Source organism: Muntiacus reevesi, chromosome 8 (assembly GCF_963930625.1).
Source record: "Muntiacus reevesi chromosome 8, mMunRee1.1, whole genome shotgun sequence".
In the NCBI taxonomy this organism is placed as follows: Eukaryota; Metazoa; Chordata; class Mammalia; order Artiodactyla; family Cervidae; genus Muntiacus; species Muntiacus reevesi.
In genome coordinates, this window is record NC_089256.1 from 13,171,896 (window position 1) to 13,195,748 (window position 23,853).

At 37.1% G+C, this 23,853-nt stretch overlaps 3 protein-coding genes across 8 annotated transcripts in view; 1 reads left to right on the top strand and 2 right to left on the bottom strand.

Moving 5' to 3' along the window:
- Nucleotides 1–14,228, top strand: part of MSL2 (MSL complex subunit 2) — a 29,463-nt gene extending 15,235 nt beyond the window's left edge. The window contains exon 2 of the mRNA XM_065942963.1: nt 10,322–14,228. Coding sequence (XP_065799035.1) covers nt 10,322–11,913 — 1,592 coding nt within the window. The 3' untranslated portion in view covers nt 11,914–14,228. The remainder of the gene's footprint in view (nt 1–10,321) is intronic.
- Nucleotides 4,777–6,406, bottom strand: LOC136173197 (protein SET-like). The gene has a single exon (XM_065942646.1). It carries the CDS (start codon nt 6,389–6,391, stop codon nt 5,525–5,527), a length of 867 nt encoding a protein of 288 aa, XP_065798718.1. The 5' UTR covers nt 6,392–6,406; the 3' UTR covers nt 4,777–5,524.
- Nucleotides 14,229–15,095: 867 nt separating the features above from the next.
- Nucleotides 15,096–23,853, bottom strand: part of PPP2R3A (protein phosphatase 2 regulatory subunit B''alpha) — a 216,327-nt gene continuing 207,569 nt past the window's right edge. For all 6 annotated transcript variants that reach the window (XM_065943234.1, XM_065943229.1, XM_065943232.1 and 3 more), the window contains one exon: nt 15,096–17,693. In XM_065943234.1, coding sequence (XP_065799306.1) covers nt 17,567–17,693 — 127 coding nt within the window. In that variant the 3' untranslated portion in view covers nt 15,096–17,566. The remainder of the gene's footprint in view (nt 17,694–23,853) is intronic.

Sequence of the window (23,853 nt, forward strand, 5' to 3'; positions counted from 1 at the left end):
CTGTCTTGTATCTCATTCCCTCAAAAGGTTTTACATCTTGTGGGGGTTGATTCTGTTATGGCCCAATTTCACTAATTACTCTTTTTGATAAGTGAAAACAAAAATGGTCTCAGTGGATGCCATGGACTTAATAGCAGATGTAGGGATGCTGCCTGTTAGGTAGAAAGAATACTAAGATTGGGAATCAATAGACTAAGCTTCTATTTCTCTTTGGTAGTAACTAGCTATGTAATTGTATGGAAGTCCATCTTGGTTAAAATGAGGCCGTGGAACCAGTTGATGATTTCCAAGGTCATTCCCAACTCTAATGTGCTTTTTATGATTCATTCATTGAACATTTATTAGGTGCTGGCTTATGTGCCAACACTGGCTTAAAGATACAGAGATAGATAAGTTTGCTTCTGGCCTTGAGTAAGTGAGACCTAGTGAATGGTGACAGTATAGTGTGATAAGTGCTATAATAGGATGTGCAGACTCCTTTTTGAACAAACTGAGGGGTAGCAGTTAAGGAAAGGTTCCTCTTGGAGGTCATAGTCGAGTCATTTCTTAAAAAGTAAACAGTTTACCATGCAGGGAATGAAGAAGGTCGTTATAGAAAGAGCAAATCACAGAGGAATGAGTAAGCAAGCATTGCTTGCTTTGAAATGGCCAGGTGAGAATAGAGTATGGAGTTGTGGAGAAAGCTTAATGGTACAAAATTTTTTGGAAAAAGATGAGTAGGGGCTAGATTCTGAAAGGCCATATGTCATTCCAAAGACTGGGTTTTAAAGGTTGCTTTAGTTGTTCCTTTGTGTTTTTAGTTGTTTTTAGTTGTTCCTTTGTGAAGTATTTTGTAAAGAAGATCATCAGATTTGTGTTTTAGAAACATCACTCTGTGGCAGTATGGAAAATGGACTGATGGAAGCAGGTGAAGTTAAGTCAGGAAGATACATTATAGAGAACCCTTGCACAATTCAGGATGAGAAATGATGAGGGTCCAACTAAGGCAGTTTGGAGTGGGTGTGGGTAGGATGGGCAGTGGGGAGGGAGGGAGAATATTTAAATATGTAAAGCTGGTAAGTTTGAATCATGAAAAAATTGGGGCAAGTGAAAATATACAAGCTTTCATTGAGTTTTATTTTGAAACTTTTATAGAAAATTTCATTATACAAAATAGCACTCTTATTGTGCTTATTGTTTCAACAGTGGTATTCAAATGTAAGACTTCAGATATACTATAGATCTTGCCGTAATATCTTAGTATCATCAAATTTTGGAGTTAGGTCTTAGATATTTAGTCACCTTAGATATTTAGTCACCTTATAACTTTAAGAAATGGGCTAGTCATTTTTAAAGGCAGAAATCATACTTTTTTTTTAAACTCAAAATCCATCAGATTGGGACAGCTAAAATTACTAATTGTAGTGGTTGTCATGTACACACTACTCAGATCCCCACTTTAGGACTGAAGGATTTCATTTTCTTAGTTACTGAGAGTGTTACTGGGGTTGTCAGACCTCCCTGGGAATTGCTGCTGGCTGAAGAGAGAGACTCACCCATTCCCTTCCTTGGAGTATCTTGCATCCAAAGACTAGTCCATTAAATACTTGGCTCTCTTGCCAGGACAACCTAGAAGAGCCATCTCAGCTTGAGAGCTGTGGGGTTGGTCTGAGGCCTTTGCTGTGATAGATCCCAGCCTAATTTGTTCTTCTGCCCCTTCCTTCCTTGCCCGATAAACTTTCCACACTCTGTGATGTCTCTCCCAAGAGTTTGAGTGTCTAGGAACTTGATTTCCAACACTGATGAACTTTAAAAACTTTGTTTGATTTGTAACAGATTTGTCAGCTTTGAAGGATTTAACATCTATCAGTTTTTCATGTTTATGAGAAATATTCAGGTAAATGTTGAGTCACGTAATAATGTAATGAAAGGATGGAAAAAAATTATTAATTTGTGTGCGTGTGTGTGTTAGTCGCTCAGTTGTGTCCACCTCTTTGTGACCCCATGGACTGTAGCCTGCCAGGCTCCTCTGTTTGTAGAATTCTCCAGGCAAGAATACTGGAGTGGGTTGCCGTTCCCTTTCCAGAGGATCTTCCCGATCCAGGGATTGAACTCGGCATTGCAGGCAGATTCTTTACCCTCTGAACCACCAGAATGGGAAGGAACAAAAAGGACAGTAACTTTTACAGTATGATACACTTTTACTAATGGTATTCCAAAGTGAATGAATTCCCACTGGCTTTGTTCAGACTTGTTATCACTTATGAATTTAGAAGAGTTTGCCATGACTAATCATATCTTTGCATGCTTATACTAAGGAATTGTGCCTATTCCTTGTACAGAGAAATGGGCAAGCTGATTTGAGACCTAGTTATATAGTTTGCTTATTTATTTTGGTGCTGTGGGCCTTTTTCTCAAACTTAGGCTGCTTTGTTATTCTTGATGTTGGCAGTGGTTCTTGGCAGAGGTAGGGCATGGCAACAAATCTTAGCTTTGGTATATTAATACTGCAAAAGTAGTGATTTGAATGATCTATGTTAAATCTGTTTAAAAGAAGGAACATTTTATGACTACCCCAAAAGCCATAAATATGTTTACTGAGAAAATACAACTTCTGAAAATTTTTTTTTTAATGCCAGAATTAAAGCCCTCTTCTAGGTTTTTTAAAATTTTTCCCTTAAGGTAAACCTAAATTTGGTTTACATTTTATTTATTACATTTATTTAAATAGTTAATTTTGTTAGGTGTGGTAATAACATTCTGATTACTTAAGAAAATGTACTTTGTAGTGATTTATGCTGATATATAGAGATGAGACTTGCTGGAATTTGCTTTGAAATACTTAAATATCAAAAAATGTAGATGAACCAAATGTGGCATAATCTAGATAATTATTGAATCTGTGCGATAGGTATTTGAAGGCTAATTTTACTACTCTCTGCTTTTGAAATTACTATAATAAAGAGTTTCACAAGAGCATTAAAAAATTCTGGTATTGAATATCTTAGTAAATTACTTGCCAACAGTTATGTATTTTCAGAAATTCCCAGAATGGCTATTATGATCATCTAAAACTAAATCTTGAGTCTCAAATTATAAGTATCTTACTTGTGGATGGGAAAAGTTAAGGAGAGGGAGAGTTAAAAAGGAACTAGTAACTTTAATTACTGTGAGGAGTAAAAATGAAATTTAATCTTTATTATTTTTAGGGTCAATTTAGCATGATTTAGTATTAGGGCACATGATATCAAATTCATTTAGTTACAAGCCAACTTGCATTATGTAAAGGAAGGTAATTCCTGTGATATATCCCTGATTATGAATTCAAGTCAGTGCAGTGAGAAAACCTTTTGTCAGTTATCAGATTTTAAGGTCTGAAGATGTGTTTTTTTGAGCAAGTCTTTTTGTGCATGAGTATGAAACTGGATGTAAGCTAAGCAAGTTAAACCTCTTCCCAAATATGTCCTAGTTTTTATGGTATGGTCTATCAGTAAGTGACACACTTCCTCTTGATGCAGATTGCCTCTCCATTTTACTTTCTAAGGCAAGATGTATTTTTACCAGGTAAAAAGTGTTATTTGATATTTCTTAATTTTGCAGGGAGGAGTTTCCTTAGGGACATATAGTACGTATATGGTTAACATTTGGTTCTAGGAAAGCCCTTGAACTTTTTCTTCCTTCCTTGTATCATTGGAGCTGCCTTCCTCGTGAAGAGTAAAGAGAACCCTCTGGGAAGCTTTTGACTATTAGGATACTTAACTGAGTGCATGAAACAAGTTTGCTGATAGGCATCTTCAATAGTAGTTAAAATTTCAAATATCTTTGTTGAGGAATGGTTGGGCAATCCAATAGGTAATATGAGTCTACATGGCCGAAGTTCTTAGGAACTCGGTGGTGGTAGAATTATGAATTAATAAGTGATAGTTTTTGTGTTTTCTAGCCCGTTTTCAGTTCTTAGGATTAGGCATAGTCTAAAACCTCATCAAAGAACACAAAAGATGTGTAGGGGGTAAGACCTTTAAAGGTGCTGGGTAGCTCATGATTAACATGACTGCTGAAAAGAAAATCAGTGATGGAATGAGGGCAAGAGGTAATCTTTACTTTTCACTTAGCTTGTACAACTTGCAAATCATTGTTGTTGAGCTGCTAAGTTGCGTATGACTCTTGCGACCTCGTAGACTGTAGCCTGCAGGCTTCTCTGTCCATGGGATTTTTCAGGCAGGAATACTGAAGTGGGTTGCCATTTCCTTCTCCAGGAGATCATTCCAACCAAGGGATTGAACCTTCATCTCCTGCATTAGCAGGTGGATTCTTTACCTCTGACCCACCAGGGGAGCCCTTAAAATGATAATCAAATTATGTCATTCTTCCTTTATTACTTATATTATTCCTATAAAATGAAACTTCTCATCTATGATATGGTTATTTAGTGGTTTAGCTCATATATAGGTAAGTCAGAATAAATACTTGCTTCTTGCTTTTTGTTGTTGCTGTTGTTTAGTCCCCCTCTCCAGGGGATCTTCTCGATGCAGGGATCGAACCTGAGTCTTCTGCAAGTCTCCTGTATTGCAGGTGGATTCTTGTACTGCGGAGCTGCTGGGAAAGCTCTTGCTCTTTATTTACTAGTTTCCAAACTCAGCAGGTTCACTAGCATCCTGAAACTGATTTTCTCCCTTTTTTTTTTTTGGAAACATTTAGTTTTATTGTAACAAAGCAACTTGTACACTTTTAACGTTTAAAACTGAGCATCATCTTTCCTTTCCAGTGAAACAAAAAGAAAATTTTAAAAATAAACAGGAACAAAATTACAATAGAGAATGTCAATTGCAAATAAGATCCTACAGGTTCTGCTGATTCTCCCATCCAGTGGCAGGGCTCAAGTCATCATTAGGAGAGAATTTTATTTTAAAAGTGTCATCTTAAACTGCAAGGATGTCCGTTAAACATCACAATTAAACATGCCAAAGGAGAAGCCATGTTGTCAAAATGCCCACTTAACCCACCCAACATCTCAAACCCACCCTTTGCTGACCTTCTATAACCCCATTTTTTAAAGTTTTTTTTCTTTTTTTAAACAAGAGAAAGTAGACAGATAACATGTTGGTAAATGCTAACTGTCCATATTCACATAGAGACACAGTGTAATCTCTGAGCCCAATATACAGAGAAAGGAGGAAAAAAGCTAGAATTCTATGCACTACTACACAGGGGCCTAGCACCCTCCAGCTTCCAGCAGAGCTAAGGGAGCAGAAGGTTTTTCTTTTTTTCCCACAGAGCATGGTGGTGTGATTCCATAGTTTTTGTTGAGACAGGAAGGGATAAAAATGAATTTGAAACAGAAAGGGGTAGAGATTCTTTTCCCACTGAATTCTGCTCAAGATATTTCCCCCCTCCCCAAATAAGTTGTGAACCATGGTATAAAGGAGAAAAGAGACCTCAAAAACAGGGCGAACTGAGCACAAGAGGAGAAAAAAAAAAAAAAGACTGCAACTTGCTCCCAGGGACTGGAGAAAATTAAAAAAGGTTGGAATCCATCAGTGTTCCATTAGTCATCTTCTCCTTCATCTTCCTCTCCCTCATCATCATCTTCATCTTCTTCACCATCCTCATTCCCTTCTTCATCAACATCTTCCAATCCTTCCTCCTCTTCATCATCGTCGTCATCCTCTTCTCCTTCCCCTTCCTCATCATCCATGTCAGGAACCAAGTAGTACTGTAACGGATTTGGCCAAATAGCATCTTTGATGACCTCTCCTAATTCATCTGCACCTGCATCAGAATGATCAGTAAACCAGGTGAAGAAGCTTTCTGGTTCCTCATGCTGTCTCTTCCTGCTGGCTTTATTCTGTGTTTGACTTGATCGTTTCGTCAAATCCTTTCCAGATTTCCATTTGATTTCAGTGGACTTTGAAGATGGGTCACCACTCTCATTCAGATGAAATTCTTTGGAGAGAATTTTATTTTCGAAGTAAGGGTTTTCATCAAAATAAAAATCTATTCTGTAACCTGATTTAATGTCTTCAAATTCTGTCACTTCAACTCTTGTCAAATAATGCAGCGCCTCTTCATCCTCCTCCCCAAGCAGTGCAGACACTTGTGAATGGTTAACAAATGTTGTTACCCAAACATTGGGGATTTTGGCGATCAGTTCTGACCTCTTCTGAAAAAATGGTTGGCGGAGTTTGTTATATTTCTGTTCTACTTTCAAAATCTCCTCACTGGCTTGTTCATTAAGTCTGCCTATTTCATTTTGTACTTCATCAATATGTTCAATTGCTTCCTGCTGTTCTTTTTCTTCCTTCGGCAAATTTGAAGAAGCAGATGCCTCGTCTGGCCTGGAGGCAGGAGTCGGCCTGGCTTTCTTCAGTTTCTTCGCTTGAGGTGGAAGAGAATACTGGTGTTTGGGGGCCATGCTGGGGAAAAAAGCCAAGAACCCTCCCAGGAGAAGAAAGAGGAACTGCGAGCTCAGAGAATTCGATTTTCTCCCTTTTTAAAAAAATGAACTCTAGAGATTTGAACTTTCTTAGGTGTGCATTTATATTCCATTGCATTTATGCATGCTCAGATTTTCTCATCTTTGGTCTCTGGAAGTCTCTTCAGGTTTTCTCCTGAGTCTCTTTAAACATTATCCTGATCTTTGGTAGTTTACTTGTGAAATTTCTAGCATAAAGTAATCAAAATTTATCTCTTTTAGCTTATGTCACAGATTTAGAATCCACCATTTTCCCTGATCCCTTTGAACAGGAAATTGTTTTTTCAGCATTATTAATTGAGTTCTTTGCTGCTGTGGTTGGTTCCTGTTTCCATGCCTTTTCAGTGTATAGTGCTAGGAAATATGTATGTCTGACATAAAAACTTACGTTCATATTGATAAATCCAATTGAAATTCAGGACTACTGAAATTTTAATTTTAACTTTCATATCTTATAACATTTTCCTCCTTCTTACTTAAAAAATCAGGATTTTCAAGGATTTCAATGTTTACTTTATCCCTCAATTAGACACTATCACTTTATGGTAACTATCAACACTACCAGCAACAAATATAATTTCTGAAAACAAAACAAGGATATAAGGACTAGAGTCAATTTTCTGTTTTAAAGTTTAATATTTGAAATAGTTAAATGGTTATACCATCAATTTGATAAATTATAGTTACTTGTTTTGCTTTTGATTGGTAGGAGTTTCCTTTATATAATTATGTAAAATATTTACATGACTTGCAAGTTTAAAGTTAAAAAACAGTTTAAGCCCAGAATAGACTTGTGCTATCTCAGGTCATTTCACTTTGTTCAGTCTCCCCTTCTCAAAAGAGGGTAACATATTTTATTTTTTAGCTTTATGCTTTATCCTTTTTAAAGTATGTACACATCTCTCTCTCTATTCATATTTTCTGTACCCTTCCTTAGATTAAGTCAAGGGTACCTTAAAGGATTCCTGCACTGGATGGAAAGCAGGTTGGACTCTGTAACTACAGAGGCCTTGCCTTAAGGTGTTTTTATTTTTTTAAGTGCTGTGCAGCCATCACCAGAAATGATGTTAGAACATTTTAATCACCCCAAAAGTTCCATTGAGCCTACTTAAAATTACCCCCTGCTCCTGCCCCTAGACCTGGGCAACCACTATTTCTGCTTTTCTGTCATTTTTAGACATTTTATATAATTGTGCTTAGTCGCTCAGTCATGTCTGACTCTTTGCAACCCTTTGGACTGTAGCCCTCCAGGCTCCTCTGTCTGTGGGGTTTTCCAGGCAAGAATACTGGAGCGGGTTGCCATTTCCTTCTCCAGGGGAGTCTTCCTAACCCAGGGATCGAAGCAGCATCTCTTGTGTCTCCTGCATTGCAGGCAGATTCTTTACCCTCTCAGCCATCAGGGAAGCCCTTTGGGTCATCAGGGAAGCCATTATATAAGTGGGATAATACAACAATGTATGCTTTTGCATCCGCCTTCTTTCACTTAACGTAATGTTTCTGAAATTCATCATGATGTGGCATGTACCAATAGTTCTCATAATTGCTGAACATTATTCTTTTGTATGAATATACCACATTTTGTTTATTCACTAGTTGATGGACATTTGGATTGTTTTTGTCTATTATGAATAATGGCTTTATTGATAGCTCAGTTGGTAAAAAATCTGCCTGCGATGCCAGACACCCCAGTTTGATTGCTGGGTCAGGAATATCCCCAGAGAAGGGATAGGCTACCCACTCCAAGATTCTTGGGCTTTCCTTGTGGCTTAGCTGGTAAAGAATCTGCCTGCAGTGCTGGAGACCTGGGTTCAGTCCTATTCACAAACATCTTTTTATATGGATGTATGTCATTTGTTTTTGAGTAGGCGCCTAGGAGTAGAATTGCTGGTTTGTATGGTGAGTGTATGTTTAACTTTTAAAGAAACTACCATACTGTTTCCTGATGTGATTTATCATTTTATATTCTTACCAGTGATATAGAAGGGTTCTGATTTCTCCACATTTTGGTCAACTCTTGATATTATCTGTCGTTTTGAGTTTATCCATACTCATAGGTGTATAGCAGTATGCCATAGTTTTACTTAATAACTATATTTGGCATATTTTCATATGCTTATTAAATATCCATGTTTTATTTAGTGAGATGTTTATTCAGATTTTGTTTGATTTTTGAATTGTCTTTTTATTGATTTATATGAAGTTTTTAAAATATGTTATAAGCTCTTTATCAGATGTATGGTTTGCAAATATTTTTTTCTCCTCAATCTGTGGATTATCTTCTTGTTTTCTAAATGATGACTTCTGAAGCACAAGTTTTTTTATTTTTTGAATATGTTTTACAGTTTTTTTGTGCATTTGATGACACATCTGACACTACCTAACCCAAAGTCACAGTTTTTTTCCCTGCATTTTCTTCTGCTTCTGACTTTCAGCTTAGGTTTATGTCTGTGATCTACTTTCAAGTGAGTGTTGGTATATGTTGTATACTAAGTGGAGTGAATCCTCTTCCATTTTAGCAGCTTCCTGTTCTCACAGGGTGAACACCGATGGCTCTGGGTGGTTGGGGAGCCCCAGAGCAGAACCCCACAGATCCACTGTCCTCACCTGAGGTTCAGCGGGTTTTCACACATAATGCTTCTCAGATGGCTTTATGTCGTTGGTTGTGAAAATGATTCTTTGTCAAAAATTTTCAGGTTTATAGTTGCTTTTAAGGGAGAGGGTTTGCTGATTTCACCATCTGTAACCAGAAGTACCTTCTATCTCAATCTTAAATTATGTAATGTTTATGAGAAAACAAGTGCTGCTTTGAGTTCATTATTATTTGTTCTGAATTGGAAACCCGTGAACAGTTGTTTCTTTGGGGAGTAAGGGTAGAGATAGGGACTATATCTAGTTGTTTTCCCGTTTCTGATTCATTTTGTATAGGTCATTTATAATTTGGGAGTTATATCAAGTTGGGCAATCACTTTCACTTTTATATTGCTGTACTTGGGATACTTGACCATGGTCATTTTCTATTCTGACAGAAAAATTTGAGCCCAATATTAAATTCTTTTATTTTTTTAAGCTACATTTAAATGTAGTTCTTTTTGTTGTCATTGTATTTTGATTTTCTGTAAAAGGATTTAGTAGTATTTCCTTTTTTTAAATAAATGAATATAGTTCTTTTTCATCATAACTATATTTTGGTCATCTCTTTCCTAGTTTATGATTAGTATATACAGTAAAATGGTTTACAGTTACACTTTTTTCGTGAAGATGCTTTTGTACTGATGATTAATGAATACCCTCAAACAATGTCTGATGAGGCAAGGACTAACTTTTTTTTTCTGGGCCTTGTTTATCTACCCACAAGGCCTCAAAAAATTTCCAGGAAATAGTTGGCCTGACATACCTAACTGAATCTTTTGTATGAAACAAAACATTCAGTTTAAGGAAGAGAAACAAGTAAGAATAGGGATTAACTCTTGCTCTTATCTTTTTCCCAGTGTCTAGACAATTGTTGGATTAGGTTAAGGTCCCAAGGGTTATAAGCCTAGTTTGTACTTTTAGTGACTGATCTCCACCTCTTTATAGCCTTTGGAGAAGAGAGTAAGAAAGTGAACCAGAATATACTGTTTTGGGGGAGAAACAGACAGAGGAAGATTGTTTGATATAAAGAAATGGGGAATATAGCATGGAAATGAAGTGAGCTATTGAGTATTTTTCTGTTTCCTGTAAGATGCATTTTTTGTATCCTGTTTTGTTATCTGGTCTGGTGAGTTTAATCCATCTTAATTTTAATAGATTACTTATAATCTTCAACTTCAGTATATGAAATTATAAATGTATTTTACTAAAATTTTTGCTTTCCTCCTTTTTCCCTCTTAGGACATTTGCTACAAGATCCTATTGCACCCACCAACTCAACCTGCCAACACTATGTCTGCAAAAGTTGTAAAGGCAAGAAAATGATGATGAAACCTTCATGTAGCTGGTGCAAAGACTATGAGCAGTTTGAGGAAAACAAGCAGTTAAGCATCTTAGTGAACTGCTACAAAAAACTATGTGAATATATAACACAGACTGCATTGGCACGGGATATAATAGAAGCAGTCGACTGTTCTTCTGATATTTTGGCTTTGCTTAATGATGGATCCTTGTTTTGTGAGGAGACGGAAAAACCCTCAGATTCATCCTTTACTTTGTGTTTGACACATTCCCCCTTACCTTCAACCTCAGAACCCACAACTGATCCTCAAGCTAGTTTATCTCCAATATCTGAAAGCACCCTCAGCATTGCTATTGGCAGTTCTGTTATCAATGGTTTGCCTACTTACAATGGGCTTTCAATAGATAGATTTGGTATAAATATTCCTTCACCTGAACATTCAAATACGATTGATGTATGTAACACTGTTGACATAAAAACTGAGGATCTGTCTGACAGTTTGCCACCTGTCTGTGACACCGTAGCCTCTGACTTATGTTCCACAGGCATTGATATTTGCAGTTTCAGTGAAGATATAAAACCTGGTGACTCTCTGTTACTGAGTGTTGAGGAAGTACTCCGCAGCTTAGAAACTGTTTCAAACACAGAAGTTTGTTGCCCTAATTTGCAGCCCAACTTGGAAGCCACTGTATCCAATGGACCGTTTCTGCAGCTTTCTTCCCAATCTCTTAGCCATAATGTTTTTATGTCCACCAGTCCTGCACTTCATGGATTATCATGTACAGCTGCAACTCCGAAGGTAGCAAAGCTGAATAGAAAACGATCCAGGTCAGAAAGCGACAGTGAGAAAGTTCAACCACTTCCAATTTCTACCATTATCCGAGGCCCAACATTGGGGGCATCTGCTCCTGTGACAGTGAAACGGGAGAGCAAAATTTCTCTTCAGCCTATAGCAACTGTTCCCAATGGAGGCACAACACCCAAAATCAGCAAAACTGTGCTTTTATCTACTAAAAGCATGAAAAAGAGTCATGAACATGGATCCAAGAAATCTCACTCTAAAACCAAGCCAGGTATTCTTAAAAAAGACAAAACAGTAAAGGAAAAGATTCCCAGTCATCATTTTATGCCAGGAAGTCCTACCAAGACTGTGTATAAAAAGCCCCAGGAAAAGAAAGGGTGTAAATGTGGGCGTGCTACTCAAAATCCAAGTGTTCTTACATGCCGCGGCCAACGCTGCCCTTGCTACTCTAACCGCAAAGCCTGCTTAGATTGTATATGTCGTGGCTGCCAAAACTCCTATATGGCCAATGGGGAGAAGAAGCTGGAGGCATTTGCTGTGCCAGAAAAGGCTTTGGAGCAGACCAGGCTCACTTTGGGCATTAATGTGACTAGCATTGCTGTGCGCAATGCTAGTACCAGCACCAGTGTAATTAATGTCACAGGGTCCCCAGTAACGACGTTTTTAGCTGCCAGTACACATGATGAGAAAAGTTTGGATGAAGCTATAGACATGAGATTCGACTGTTAAATCAGTGGGTCTTTAAACCTACCTCTGGTAGGAAAATAGCTACAGTTTTACGGCAGCTATGGTTTTGTTGGTTTAACTTGCCGGAGCTCCTGCATATAGATCACTTGTATCAAGTGTTTTCATTGCTAAGTTATATGTGTTAGTGTCGGGGAAATAGTTTGCAGATAATGGAGGAGTAACCCTACAACTATATGTCCTTAGTTCTTACAGAACCTCATAGTTTGAGAACAAATGCTGATGCAACTGATTTATACAAAATGAACTTTGGCAAGGAAAATAACATTAACCTCATTGTTTATGGTCATGCTTTGTGCATAATCAAAGTTTATGATTAAATGTAAGGAAGTGGTATCTAGTCAGTCCATAAAGATTGTGCTCATATTTTATGGAAAAGTAGCCATTAGTTTGTTCAGGAGACTCAGTGCTACCTTCAGATGCCATTGATGTTTCTCCTGTTGAAAAGCTGATGTGTCCAGCTCAACCTTTGTACTGACATAATACCATTTCTGATCATGAAAATTGGCTACTGGTGTATGTAGCAGTTTTTAAATCAGCAGTATTATGAAAGAAAATTTGCCCCTCATTAGAATGTTGAAAAAATCTGTCTTTTAAAAGTGAACAAACTGAAATTCTGTCAGACTGTGTGGATGTTTAAGCTGTTCATGCCACAAAACGCTTCTGAGTTGAATCCCATTTTTAGTTAAGTCTGACTCATTTCTAGGGGAAAAACTCTTAAATCTTTCCTTCATTTTGAGCAATGTTCTGATTAGATAAATGAAGTGGAGAAGTAGTTTTATTCTGAAGGTAATTGAATTTAGACTATACTATGTGACAGAATTTTAAAAAATTATACAAATGTTTTATTTAGAAATTGGGATTTACTAAAAATAATTTTGGAATAATGCTCCAAAACTTACTCAGATTTATGCATTATACCTATTGCCATTGGCCACTTCAAAGTGATTTTTTGTTTCCTCTGATAGTTTGCCGCAGACTTTATTTTGAAGATGCTTTTTCCATTTTTTTTTTTTTTAAAATTTTTAAATAGGGTGCTATTTGTTGTGGAAACTTCTTTATAGAGGCCTAATAAAAATGCCTTTTTATGAAGCCTGTGCATTTAGGTAGGTTTGAAGCTAGTTGGATTTTCTTTAGAATACTCTTTTGCATGTAAAGCACAAACTATGTTTCAGTTTAAATACTTGTCTTCCCTGTAATTTTTATGGGGGAGATAAGTGAGTCACAAACATTCTGTTGAAGGGAAACCTAGTCAGTTGCTTGAAAGAGCACACACAGCCCAAATAAAACAAGGACTGACTAGGTTGTAAAGAAATGACCTTATGATTTAAAAGAAGAGTTGCTGCTTTGACAGTGCTTATTTAAAGAAAAATACTGCTGGAAAATTTTCAGTTTCTACTACGTTCACCATCTTTTCTGAGATCTGACATATGCTGAAGTTATGTTTTGATTTGGCACACAGCATGTTCAATGATGGTTACTCACCTAGTACAAGACATGGAGAAGAAACCTTTGGACACAGAGCAGATGACACCTCCTTCTGTTTTGTAGTGTATCCTGGTGTCATTTTCTGTGAATGTGGTCAGGTAGAGTTGTTTTTGTTGTTGTTGGGCTTTTTTTTTTTTTTTTGTCTCTTTTGGTGGGGTGGGGGTGGGCTAAAGCCATAGGAAGAAAAATGTGATGTATGTGTCCAGTATGTACTATTTTGTTTTTGTTTTGCAAGAAGAGTTGAACTATTTTTGATAACAAGAGTAAATGGTGGAAAATGCTTCTTAGTTGTCTTGTCTTTATTTGCTTTCCAAGTTTTGGAATTTTATTTAATTCCTCTGAGTGTTAGCAGTGTCGTATGAAACATGTATTTGCCTAAAGTTTGTAACAGTTTTACGTTGGACGGAGATGCCCTGCTATATAAACTTGTAAATCTGTTCTTTATTCACTAATGATCACTGCAAAAATGATTAGAAATAATGAGATTGTACACATGAATGATTAGAATATATTTTGCAAATCTCCCAAACTTTCTTAATATTATGATCTTAAAATTTCTTGAGTACTTTATTGCTTCCCAAGTTTGATAATCTTAGTTTCGTGTTTTTTGATGCATGGGAGGTTGGCAATATAGACACAGTGAAAATCATTAGTATGTGAGGGCCTTGATTGTTATGTAATATTGCCAATGATGAATTCAGGTTGTTTTTAGCACAAGTTTCTCTTTTTTATGCTGGTATTCTCACTGCCACACTTTTGGAAACCTGTATTACACCTTAAATCTATCAATAAATGTTAGTTTTCTAATTCTATGTTGTAGAATACTGAGGAGTTTGGGATAGCATGCTTTGAATGGCTTGTATTATATACATTTGGGGAAGAGTAATTAATTACTGTGCCTTGATTTTTATGTTGTTTTTCTTTATATGGTGAATTATTTTTAGGAATGCTGACCAGTGACTAACAATGGATAATTGAGAAATTATTACTGAAGTAACTGGATTTACTTCAACAGGATTTAAAACCACCAAAACAATAACAGCATTTGATATGACTCATCTTCATTTGTTTTTTTTTTTGATTCCTTGTAATTACCATAAATGATCCAATGATCTTTCACCTTAGGCAACAGAAGTTTTACAGCTGACAGTTCTAGAACTAATCTTTTTGATTAGTTTCCATAGGTCTACACCTCCAAACAGAGATGCAGTACAGTCCTAGGATACAGAATTTCTTCACTGTGTTCTTAGTTTTCTTAAAACGATTAGATGGTGACTAAAGAAAAGTTTCACAACAGATGAAAAATAAGATTTTCCCTGTATTATAGGCAAAAAATATAAAATGTTTTAGAAAATACTAAGTTCACAGTTTAGAATCGGAATCCAAAGTGTGGATGGTATTTTTTCTCCCTCTTTGCTAAAAAAAATTTAGGTATCCAAATAACAGTTACACATTCTTTAAACAATATATAAAGCTAAATTCTCCTTTGATCTTGTGAACTTCTCATTCCCAAACCCAAATTCCCATCCCCAGAGGAAATGACTTCTTAGTATGAGGTGTTATCTTTCCATATCTTTCTTTATAAAGTTTTCCCAGAGGTTCAAAGAGTTACTTTCTTTGAAACTCAAGCTTGTTTATAATGCTACTCTTTCAAACATAAAAATGAGTTGCAAGTGTCATTAAAACCAAAAGTGTGTATTTGACAACTTTATTTAGTTTTGCAAAAAGGGAAAAACAAAAGTTAAATCATGCAGGCTTCTCCACCCAAACACACCGTAACATTTCCAAAGTTGAGCAAATGACTTCTCTCATTTGATCAGTCTAGAGTTTTAGAAACACTTTGAACAGTACACAATGACATAGATAAGATGCAGGGAAAATACACATAATTTCATTAGTTTGATTACCTTGGCAGTTAATGTTAAGCTCTGAAACTTATATCTCATTGACTAGCTTTAAGGTCATACCTTCAATTTAACTTTTATCAAGGAATCTTGGATATTGTAACAAGTTGAAATTTCCAGTTGGGCAATAATGATTATATTTTGCATGATCTTTACCAGAAAGTCAAATATATCCTATTTTAGTTCCTCAGAATTCACATTTCTTAAATTTAATACTAAGAAGGGAATACAGTGAAACACATTCTTGTTTCTGAAAATGTGTTACTTTGGGTGACCTAAATTAAAAGCACTTAAGTGGAATGATACTGGTAGCTATACTTTTATAATAATTACAGGCTTTTGAAACCAAATATTGACCAAAATGAAAGCAAGATGACTTCAGTACGGAGAAACAAGGTAAAAAGTACAGCCATGTAGTTAAAAAAACAAAATCAAACGTGTATTGGAAAATGAATTTTTGCTGAGCCGTAGAAATAGTTTAGATCACAATGGCTAATAAATCCTATAAACCATATCCGACTTCTAAAAAAATTTACCATTTGAGTATTTTTATCTGAAAAAGATTTGTTTCCTTGTAAAGGCTGGATGGGGTAGATGGTAAATTTTATGTACAAAAAAATACTTTTAATCCTAATTTCCAGTGTGTTTAGATTATTGTATGTAGTATTTCCTAAAAATTTAGTCACTTTTAAGCTTTCATTTCTTTGTGAGCTATTAGGAACTAAGTTTTTTCTGTAATAGTTAAATTGAATGTCAGTTCTGATCATGAAGGTAAAATAACAGGAAACTGGGAGGATACTAACAAAAGGATTGCTAAATCTATTAATAACTGTACTAGTTGATGGTGCATTTCCTAGATTCTCCTTTTCTCCACTTTTTGCCAATGTTTGATTATTTCAAAAGTTTGGCCTTCACACCAGCAAGGGAACAAATGTGGGGTGGAAAGGGAGCTATTCTGACATTTAGGACTTGTGGTTAAAAAATCCAGGGGAAAACTTAATGACTTTATACAGAGGTGGATATTAAAAAGTTTCTTGGAGGTTTCTTTTATACAAGCAGAAATTTCCATCCTTTTTAATAGTTTATTTTCAGTTTGTCTTCAACAGTATTGTGAGATTTGACTGCCTTGTGGTTTGCTGAAAAGTACAGTATTCTGTAATAACCACATCTACTACTATAGTAAACATGAAGTTGCTTTCTTTTATGGGTAGCATCTCTGTTTTTTCCCATTTTTGTGATAAATACTGAAGTGGATGCAGTATTTTGAATAAGTTATTTTTCAACATGAAGGAATAATGTTGAGATTGAGGCCTTTACTGTTAGCCTAGTCTAATATTCGGTGCTGAATATGTCTAGTAAGAATTTTCATATATAGTTATTTAAGCCTTCAAGTAGGCTTTCTGATATGAAGTACAGATGGGACACTAATTTTTAGACTGATTAATCACTCAATAATTTGCTACAAATGTTAGATGAGTTAAAAGGAAACTTTTTTTCCTCCCAATTAGGAGTCATATTCTGTACTTGTCCTCAGTTAAGTTTTTCTTCAGGTTTTATATAAGATCCATGGTCAGGATGGGGGGAGGGTTTAGAGCTTGCTAGCAAGGTTGGAAGGCCCAGTGGTTACAATACCTGAGGATGTAAAGTGACTAGCAGTTTGGCAGGTCATTGTGAAATTACATTAACTAAGTTCAAGATCTTTGAACTCCAGTACACATACAATTAAAAGAAGTCTCTGAGATGTTTTGGCAGTGCGTTTATTACTGGGGCTAATTCAGTTCTGGAGGCCCTGACTGCTTTTTCAAGTTCCAGAATTTCTTGACTCAAGTTTTCTGCAAGTGAAGGTTTCTTCTGGGCTCCATAGGAGCCCTGATGGGCCTCCGGGATACTGGACAACAGAGGCGACTTCTGCTTTTGTGCAGAGTACTGTGCTTGGCACTGTCCCCAAGAGATCCTTGGTACATTCAGGGTGAAGAGTGCTGATTCACAGGAAGCACTGGAAGGTGATACATGTATCATTTGCTTCTGAGGAAAAGCTCTGTAGGAGGTTTGAGGCAAACTGGAGGAGTCTCCCAAATTGGGTATTTGTATCCAGAGCTATTGCTCAAAAACGTTCAAAAGTTCCTAGTGCAGATACACACTTGCAGAAACAAAGCTTTTAAAATGCAATATGCAAACTAGAGCATCTCTTCACAAAAACTTTTTTTTTTAAAATATGTATCTCCCTTTCATGTAGACATTGGCAGCTATTCTTCATCCACTGACTGAAGCTTTCCACATTTCTCTGAAAGGCTTGAGGTCACTATTTTATTGCCTTTGTTTCCAATTTCAGAGGGAGAGGGAGGCTCCTCTGTTTCATAATCTTCAAAGGAGCTGAAAGAATAAAAATGAGTTACTGATTATGTTTGGGTAGCAGTCAATATAGCAAACTAGACTGAAGATCAGCTAGCAAAAGTACCTGGAGTTGCTAAATGGCAGCTATAAATTGAAATACCCCGGAAGAAACCATGCCCTGGAACAGAAAACACATTCTCCCTGTTCCTTCAAGCTCAAGTTCATGTTAGAATATGTTGAAAATGTGCTGAATCAAGCTTTCCCTAGAGGCTTTGATGGGAATGAAAGCATTATGGATTGAGGGTATGAGGTCTGGAAAGTATGAGCTTTTACATGAATGCTTTCACTGAAGTGGCTTTGATGCAGAGTGGGGAACTTTCTCAATTCTAATTGCTTTATAGTTTCCATGGCTTCTAAGAAATCTGTGTACATAGAGCTGATTAAAGGTTACTCTTGGATTTTGTTTCATTCTTTGCAGAATTCCACAGAGTATTCCCTCTGCTCACCCCTCTTTAGAGTTCCATATCCTCCAGACTATCCCTCCTGACTACTCCAGACATGGATGACAAAATATTTTATCTCCTGGGAATGATGGCTGCTTCACCCGTGCAGAAGTTTCTGGATATATAATTGTTTTGTCAAAAAGGTACAATACTGGTTGATGACAATAATACTAGGTTAGGACTACCCAGTAGGTGGCACTTACTCATTGAGGGTAGAGAATGTTACATTTTTATTAAAAAGCATATCTGATGTTTGGAAAACTTTGCTCTGAGTACCAGTTGATCCTGTCAGAAATAATTTACAACTGTCATTCTGCAAAAACTCTTCATCCTTAACTTCTGTTTTCACTCTGCCATCTCCTAGAGGCTGCACTATAACTGGTATATGATGAATAAGGAAGCAATAAGAGTAATTTTGCTTTAATGGAATTGAAGCAGGGTTGATGGAAGATCCTCCATTTCTAGGGGGGAACACTCAAAAGTTAATTCTAGAAATGCAGCTACTTATTTCCCATCAGACTGGAACACATTTTCTTCCTCTTTGCGATCTAATTTGCTGTCTGAGTGCTCTCTCAATGCAGATCTATGAATGAATTAGTTAAGTCTGAGCTGAGACTATTCAATATTCAATAAATATTTGAGCTTCTGTTACTAAGCATGAGCCAAATGCTAGGTATACGATGGTGAAAAACACTGACCAGCCCCTTCCTCACAGAGCTTGCAGCTAATGGAGACCATCTGGAATAGTGGTTAAGTGGTTTAGCTTTAGAGCATTGACTTTGGAGTCAGACTCTAAAGTTGAGTTCTAATCTTAGTTTGGTCACTTAATGCTACTTTGGCCATGTAATAACCCCCCTGCCATCAGCTTCCTCAACTAATAGTTCCTACCCCATTATATATGGGCTTTCCTGATAGCTCAGTTTGTAAAGAATCTGCCTGCAATGCAGGAGACCCTGGTTCAAGTCTTGCACTGGGAAGATCTGCTGCAGAAAGGATAGACTACCCATTCCAGTATTCTTGGGTTTTCCTTGTGGCTTAGCTGGTAAAGAATCAGCCTGCAATGTGGGAGACCTGGGTTTGATCCCTGGATTGGGAAGACCCCCTGGAGAAAGGCATGGCAAGCCACTCCAGTATTCTGGCCTGGAGAATTTCATGGACTGAATAGTCCATGGCGTTGCAAGGAGTTGGACACGACTGAGTGACTTTCACTTCACTTCACCCCATTATAAGGGTTCAGTAGAAATTAGGTGAGAGAGAAGTACTGGGACTTAATGAAGCAGAATGGTGACACCTAACCCTATACTAGGGGACAGGGTTTTGTGTAATTTTTTTTTTTTTTTAAACAGAGTATGTGTGTTTTCCCACTGTAGCCTCATGTAGAAATGGAATTTTTAACAATGGATTTGATTCAAGCTAGTACCTAAACATATTCCAATGCTTTGTGGGTTGGATGTAGTGGAATGTCACCTGCATTTCTTTTGTACTTTCAAGGCACCAAGAACAGTAATATACATAAAGGCTTTGAGGAATCTCGGGTCAAGGGAGTTCGTTCAGAACTTGTCAATGTGTTGATGAATCTTTTTACCCTAACTCAGTAGTTCTCAGCTTGGGGGTCATTTGGCAATGTCTGGAGACATATTTGTCATTAACTGGGCAGGTCCCATTGGCATCTAGTGGATAGAGACCAGGGATGTTGCTATACATCCTACTACAGAATTACCCAGCTTAAAATATCAGTAATGTTGAGAAATCCTGCTCTAACCTGCCCTTGCAGTGTCAGTGCATCCCAGGGTTCTGGACTAAGCTCTTCTCACTCTGTACTTCCCTGAGCAATCAGTCTCTCTCATGGCTTTATCTATACTTGTGGTTTCTAAACATACATGTCCAGCCTTAGCCTCTTTCTAAGCCGAAGACTGCCATGTGTCCACCTGTCTAGTATGTGGCTCTTCCCATGTGGAAGCGTATACAAACCTGGACTCACCCTACCTACAGCCCTGGTTCTCCCTATTGTAGCAAATAGTACCATAATCTACTCACTCAAAGCCATAAATCTCATTACTTCAAGCTCCTCTTCCCTCCCCTCTTCAAATCCAGACTCTCTCCTATGACTTTCAATAATACCACATGGATACAGTCTTGGCTCTTCCTCTCCATTGCTACTAATTGAGTAAAGGATGCTATACTTTCTTGCTTGGATTACTGCAATAGTTTTCTAACGGTCGGTCTTCCTGTTTTTGCTCCTATCACACCCTTTGCTCTTGCCATACCAGACTGTTTACAGTGTCAGAACAGGTCTTGGGACCTAATGCCACAATAGATGTTTTTCAGGGGCCTGTGGTGCCCTTCCTCCTTGGTTAACTTGTGCTCGTGTTTTAATCTGAGATATTTAAAAGGTTCTTGATTTCCAGTGCCTGAGCTTCCACCGTCTCTTATTTAGATGTCTGTAATGGCTTCCTTATTGTCTCCTTGCCTCTGTTCTTGCACCTCTCAAACCGAGCAGAGTACTTACTGCCTTGCTTAACTTTTTTCAATAGCTCCCCCAGGCCTTGCATGATCTGACCCTTGCTAATCTTTCCAGCTATAATTCCCTCTGTTTCTCACTATACTCCAGCTATACTGGCTTTTTAATATGTCCTCAACACCATTTCCTGCCTCAGAGCTGCTGCACACGTTTACCTCTCTGCCTAGAATATTTCTCCTCCCTGCTTTTTGCATAACTTTGCTTCTCACTTTTTAGGTTCTCATCACCTTAGAAAATTCTTCCCTCAGCTCCCTAAGTTGCAAGCCTCTCTCTATTACTGGTTTACCCTGTTTATTTTTCATAATTATATAATTAAATGTGTCATGCCCACTCAAATATGAAGTGTCCTTTTTGTAACGCACTAATTTCCTTGGGTTATAGTATAGTGACTGACACCAGCTGCTTAAAATGTGCCGTTGAATGAAAACTAATGTCTTAGTGCTCTTTCAAAATAATGTGTTGAGTTGTTGAGGAAGGCTGGAGTCAGTAAAATGGTGAGGGTACAGAAGTCATCTTGAAGTCACCAAAGTCTTTATCTTGCTCTCCAGGAATTCCTGAGGGAGAAAGAATGTTTACTGATTGTCTTCTGGAATTCCTCTGAGCTCAAAAGAAATTTTTTTATGATGTATTCCCTGTTCATTTATTTTTTTTTCCGCTGTTCATTTAATTGGCCATTTTAAATTGAGTAGAGGGGTCAGATGATTAAAGAACTCATAGAATTCACAAACAGTTCACAAAGAAACCCTAGGTATCAAATTGAGCACAGATTCTTTAATTGAGTAGTAACAGTGTTGTTAGCATAAGGGAAGATAATGGTTCATGTATTTTTTTTTTTTTTTTGGTTCATGTATTTTTTTTTAAACTTTATTTTGTATTGGGGTATAGCCGATTATTGATGCTTTTGAATTGTGTTGGAGAAGACTTTAGAGACTGCAAGGAGATCAAACCAGTCAATCCTAAAGGAAATCAGTCCTGAATATCCACTGGAAGGACTGATGCTGAAACTGAAACTCCAGTACTTTGGCCACCTGATGCGAAGAACTGACTCATTTGAAAAGACCCTGATGCTGGGAAAGATTGAAGGTGGGAGGAGAAGGGAACGACAGAGGATGAGATGGTTGGATGGCATCAATGACTTGATGGACATGAGTCTGAGTAAGCTCCAGGAGTTGGTGAGGGATGGGGAAGCCAAGCGTGCTGCAGTCCATGGGGTCACAAAAAGTCACATGTGACTGAGCAACTGAACTGATAGCTGATGGATAATGTTGTGACAGTTTCAGGTGAATACAGAAGGAACCCAGCTATACATATATGTGTATCTATTCTCGGCCAAAACCCCCTCATCCATGATGCCACATAACATTGAGCAGAGTTCTGGTTATACAGAACTCTGTATAACAGAGTTATACTGTGTACACCTACTGTGTACAGTAGGTCCTTGTTGGTTATACATTTTAAACATTGTAGTGTTTACAGGTTCATGTATTTTTGCTAGAAATATGGTAGCCTTTAGAAACCCATGTCTCTTAAGTTTCTCCTTTTAGAAACTGTGTCCCTAAGTAAGTTTCCCATTTCAGATGAGCAATTTCTGGGCAAACGTATTAAGGCTAGTTCTGCAGACTCCTGGGTGGAAGTATAATAGCTGGAATGAACAGAAATAATGACTGGCACATATGTGGTCTGACAAAGGATTTGTATGCAGTTTCAGGATGTTGTCTGGGAGTTATGGTTTGATTCCAGCTTGGGGATTCTGACTATTTACAGGTGCAAAGGGATAGAATATTCGATTCAGGCTTGTCTGAGGAAATCTAAGGTATACGGTAGCTACAAGCACAGAATAAAACGGTAACCAGCCCTCTTAGCCTGAAGTCTGTTCTGCTGTAGAAATAGAAGATGACCTTTACCCTTATGCTTTTTTTTTTTTTTTTAAGGACAGATATCCTAAGATAGCCCTGGTGGCTGAGACAGTAAAGCGTCTGCCTGCAGTGCGGGAGACCTGGGTTCGATCCCTTGGTTGAGAAGATCCCCGGAGAAGAAAATGGCAGCCCACTCCAGTTTTCTTGCCTGGAGAATCCCATGGATGGAGGAGCCTGATAGGCTACAGTCCACAGGGTTGCAAAGAGCTGGACATGACTGAGTGACTTCACTCACTCATCCTAAGGCATTTACATAAAATGAATTACCTGAAATACTTTAGAAGCTGAATATTTGGTTCAAAGAATTTCCTTATTGACCCATTCAATCACTAGAAGATCTTTTGCTTCAAATTTGTTGAAATTTCCTAATACGTACCATTTACTTTTCTACCTTAGAAATTGATCCTATTTATTTTTTGATGGCTGAGGATCTCTTGCAGTTCCAGGTCATGAACCATCAGTAATTCTTATTTTGGCTGTAGATATTATAAAAATTTTGGATTAAATATATTCTAATTATGAACTTGAAGGAAGGGACAGAGTTCAATTCATTTTTATTACCAGCCACAGTGCCTGGCATAAATTAGATACCAGTGCATATCTACTGAAATAAATTAAAATTTAATTTTAAAATTCTCTGGCCTTCTGACTAACCTTCTATAGTGTCTTATTTTCCAGTGCTAATTGAAGTAAATGTACATCTCAGATAAATAGTAATTCAATATATGTTTATATTTAACATAAAGGAGAAATACACCTTTAAAAACACCCAGTGGAAAATAATTCTAAATTATCTAAATGTCCGAAGATAGGGAATATGGATGTGTTACTGCTTGAGAGAATACTCTGAAGCATTAAAAGTCATGTTTTTGAACACACTAGTAATAACATTAAGCATCAAAAAGAAATACACGAAAGTATACATAATGGTTATCTCTGGATGACTGAACCGAGGATGATTTTAATCTTTTTATATTTTTGAACTTTTCTTCAGCAAAGCCTGTCTTTCTCTACTAATCAGACAAACACTCAGAATAGAAAACTGTGTTTAATCTAGGTTAATCAAATGTAAAGCTGTTGGTGAAATATCAGAATATCCTGTAAGAAAGTATTTTTAAGATAATGTAAAAGACTCTTAACTAAAAATCTGAAGTAATCAAGTTTTTGTCAGATTGGTAGAGAAGCTTGTTTCTAATTATTACAGGTCCCAGTTTCTCAAGATAGCAACATGGAGGACCCTTTAGCCTACTTTTCACAAT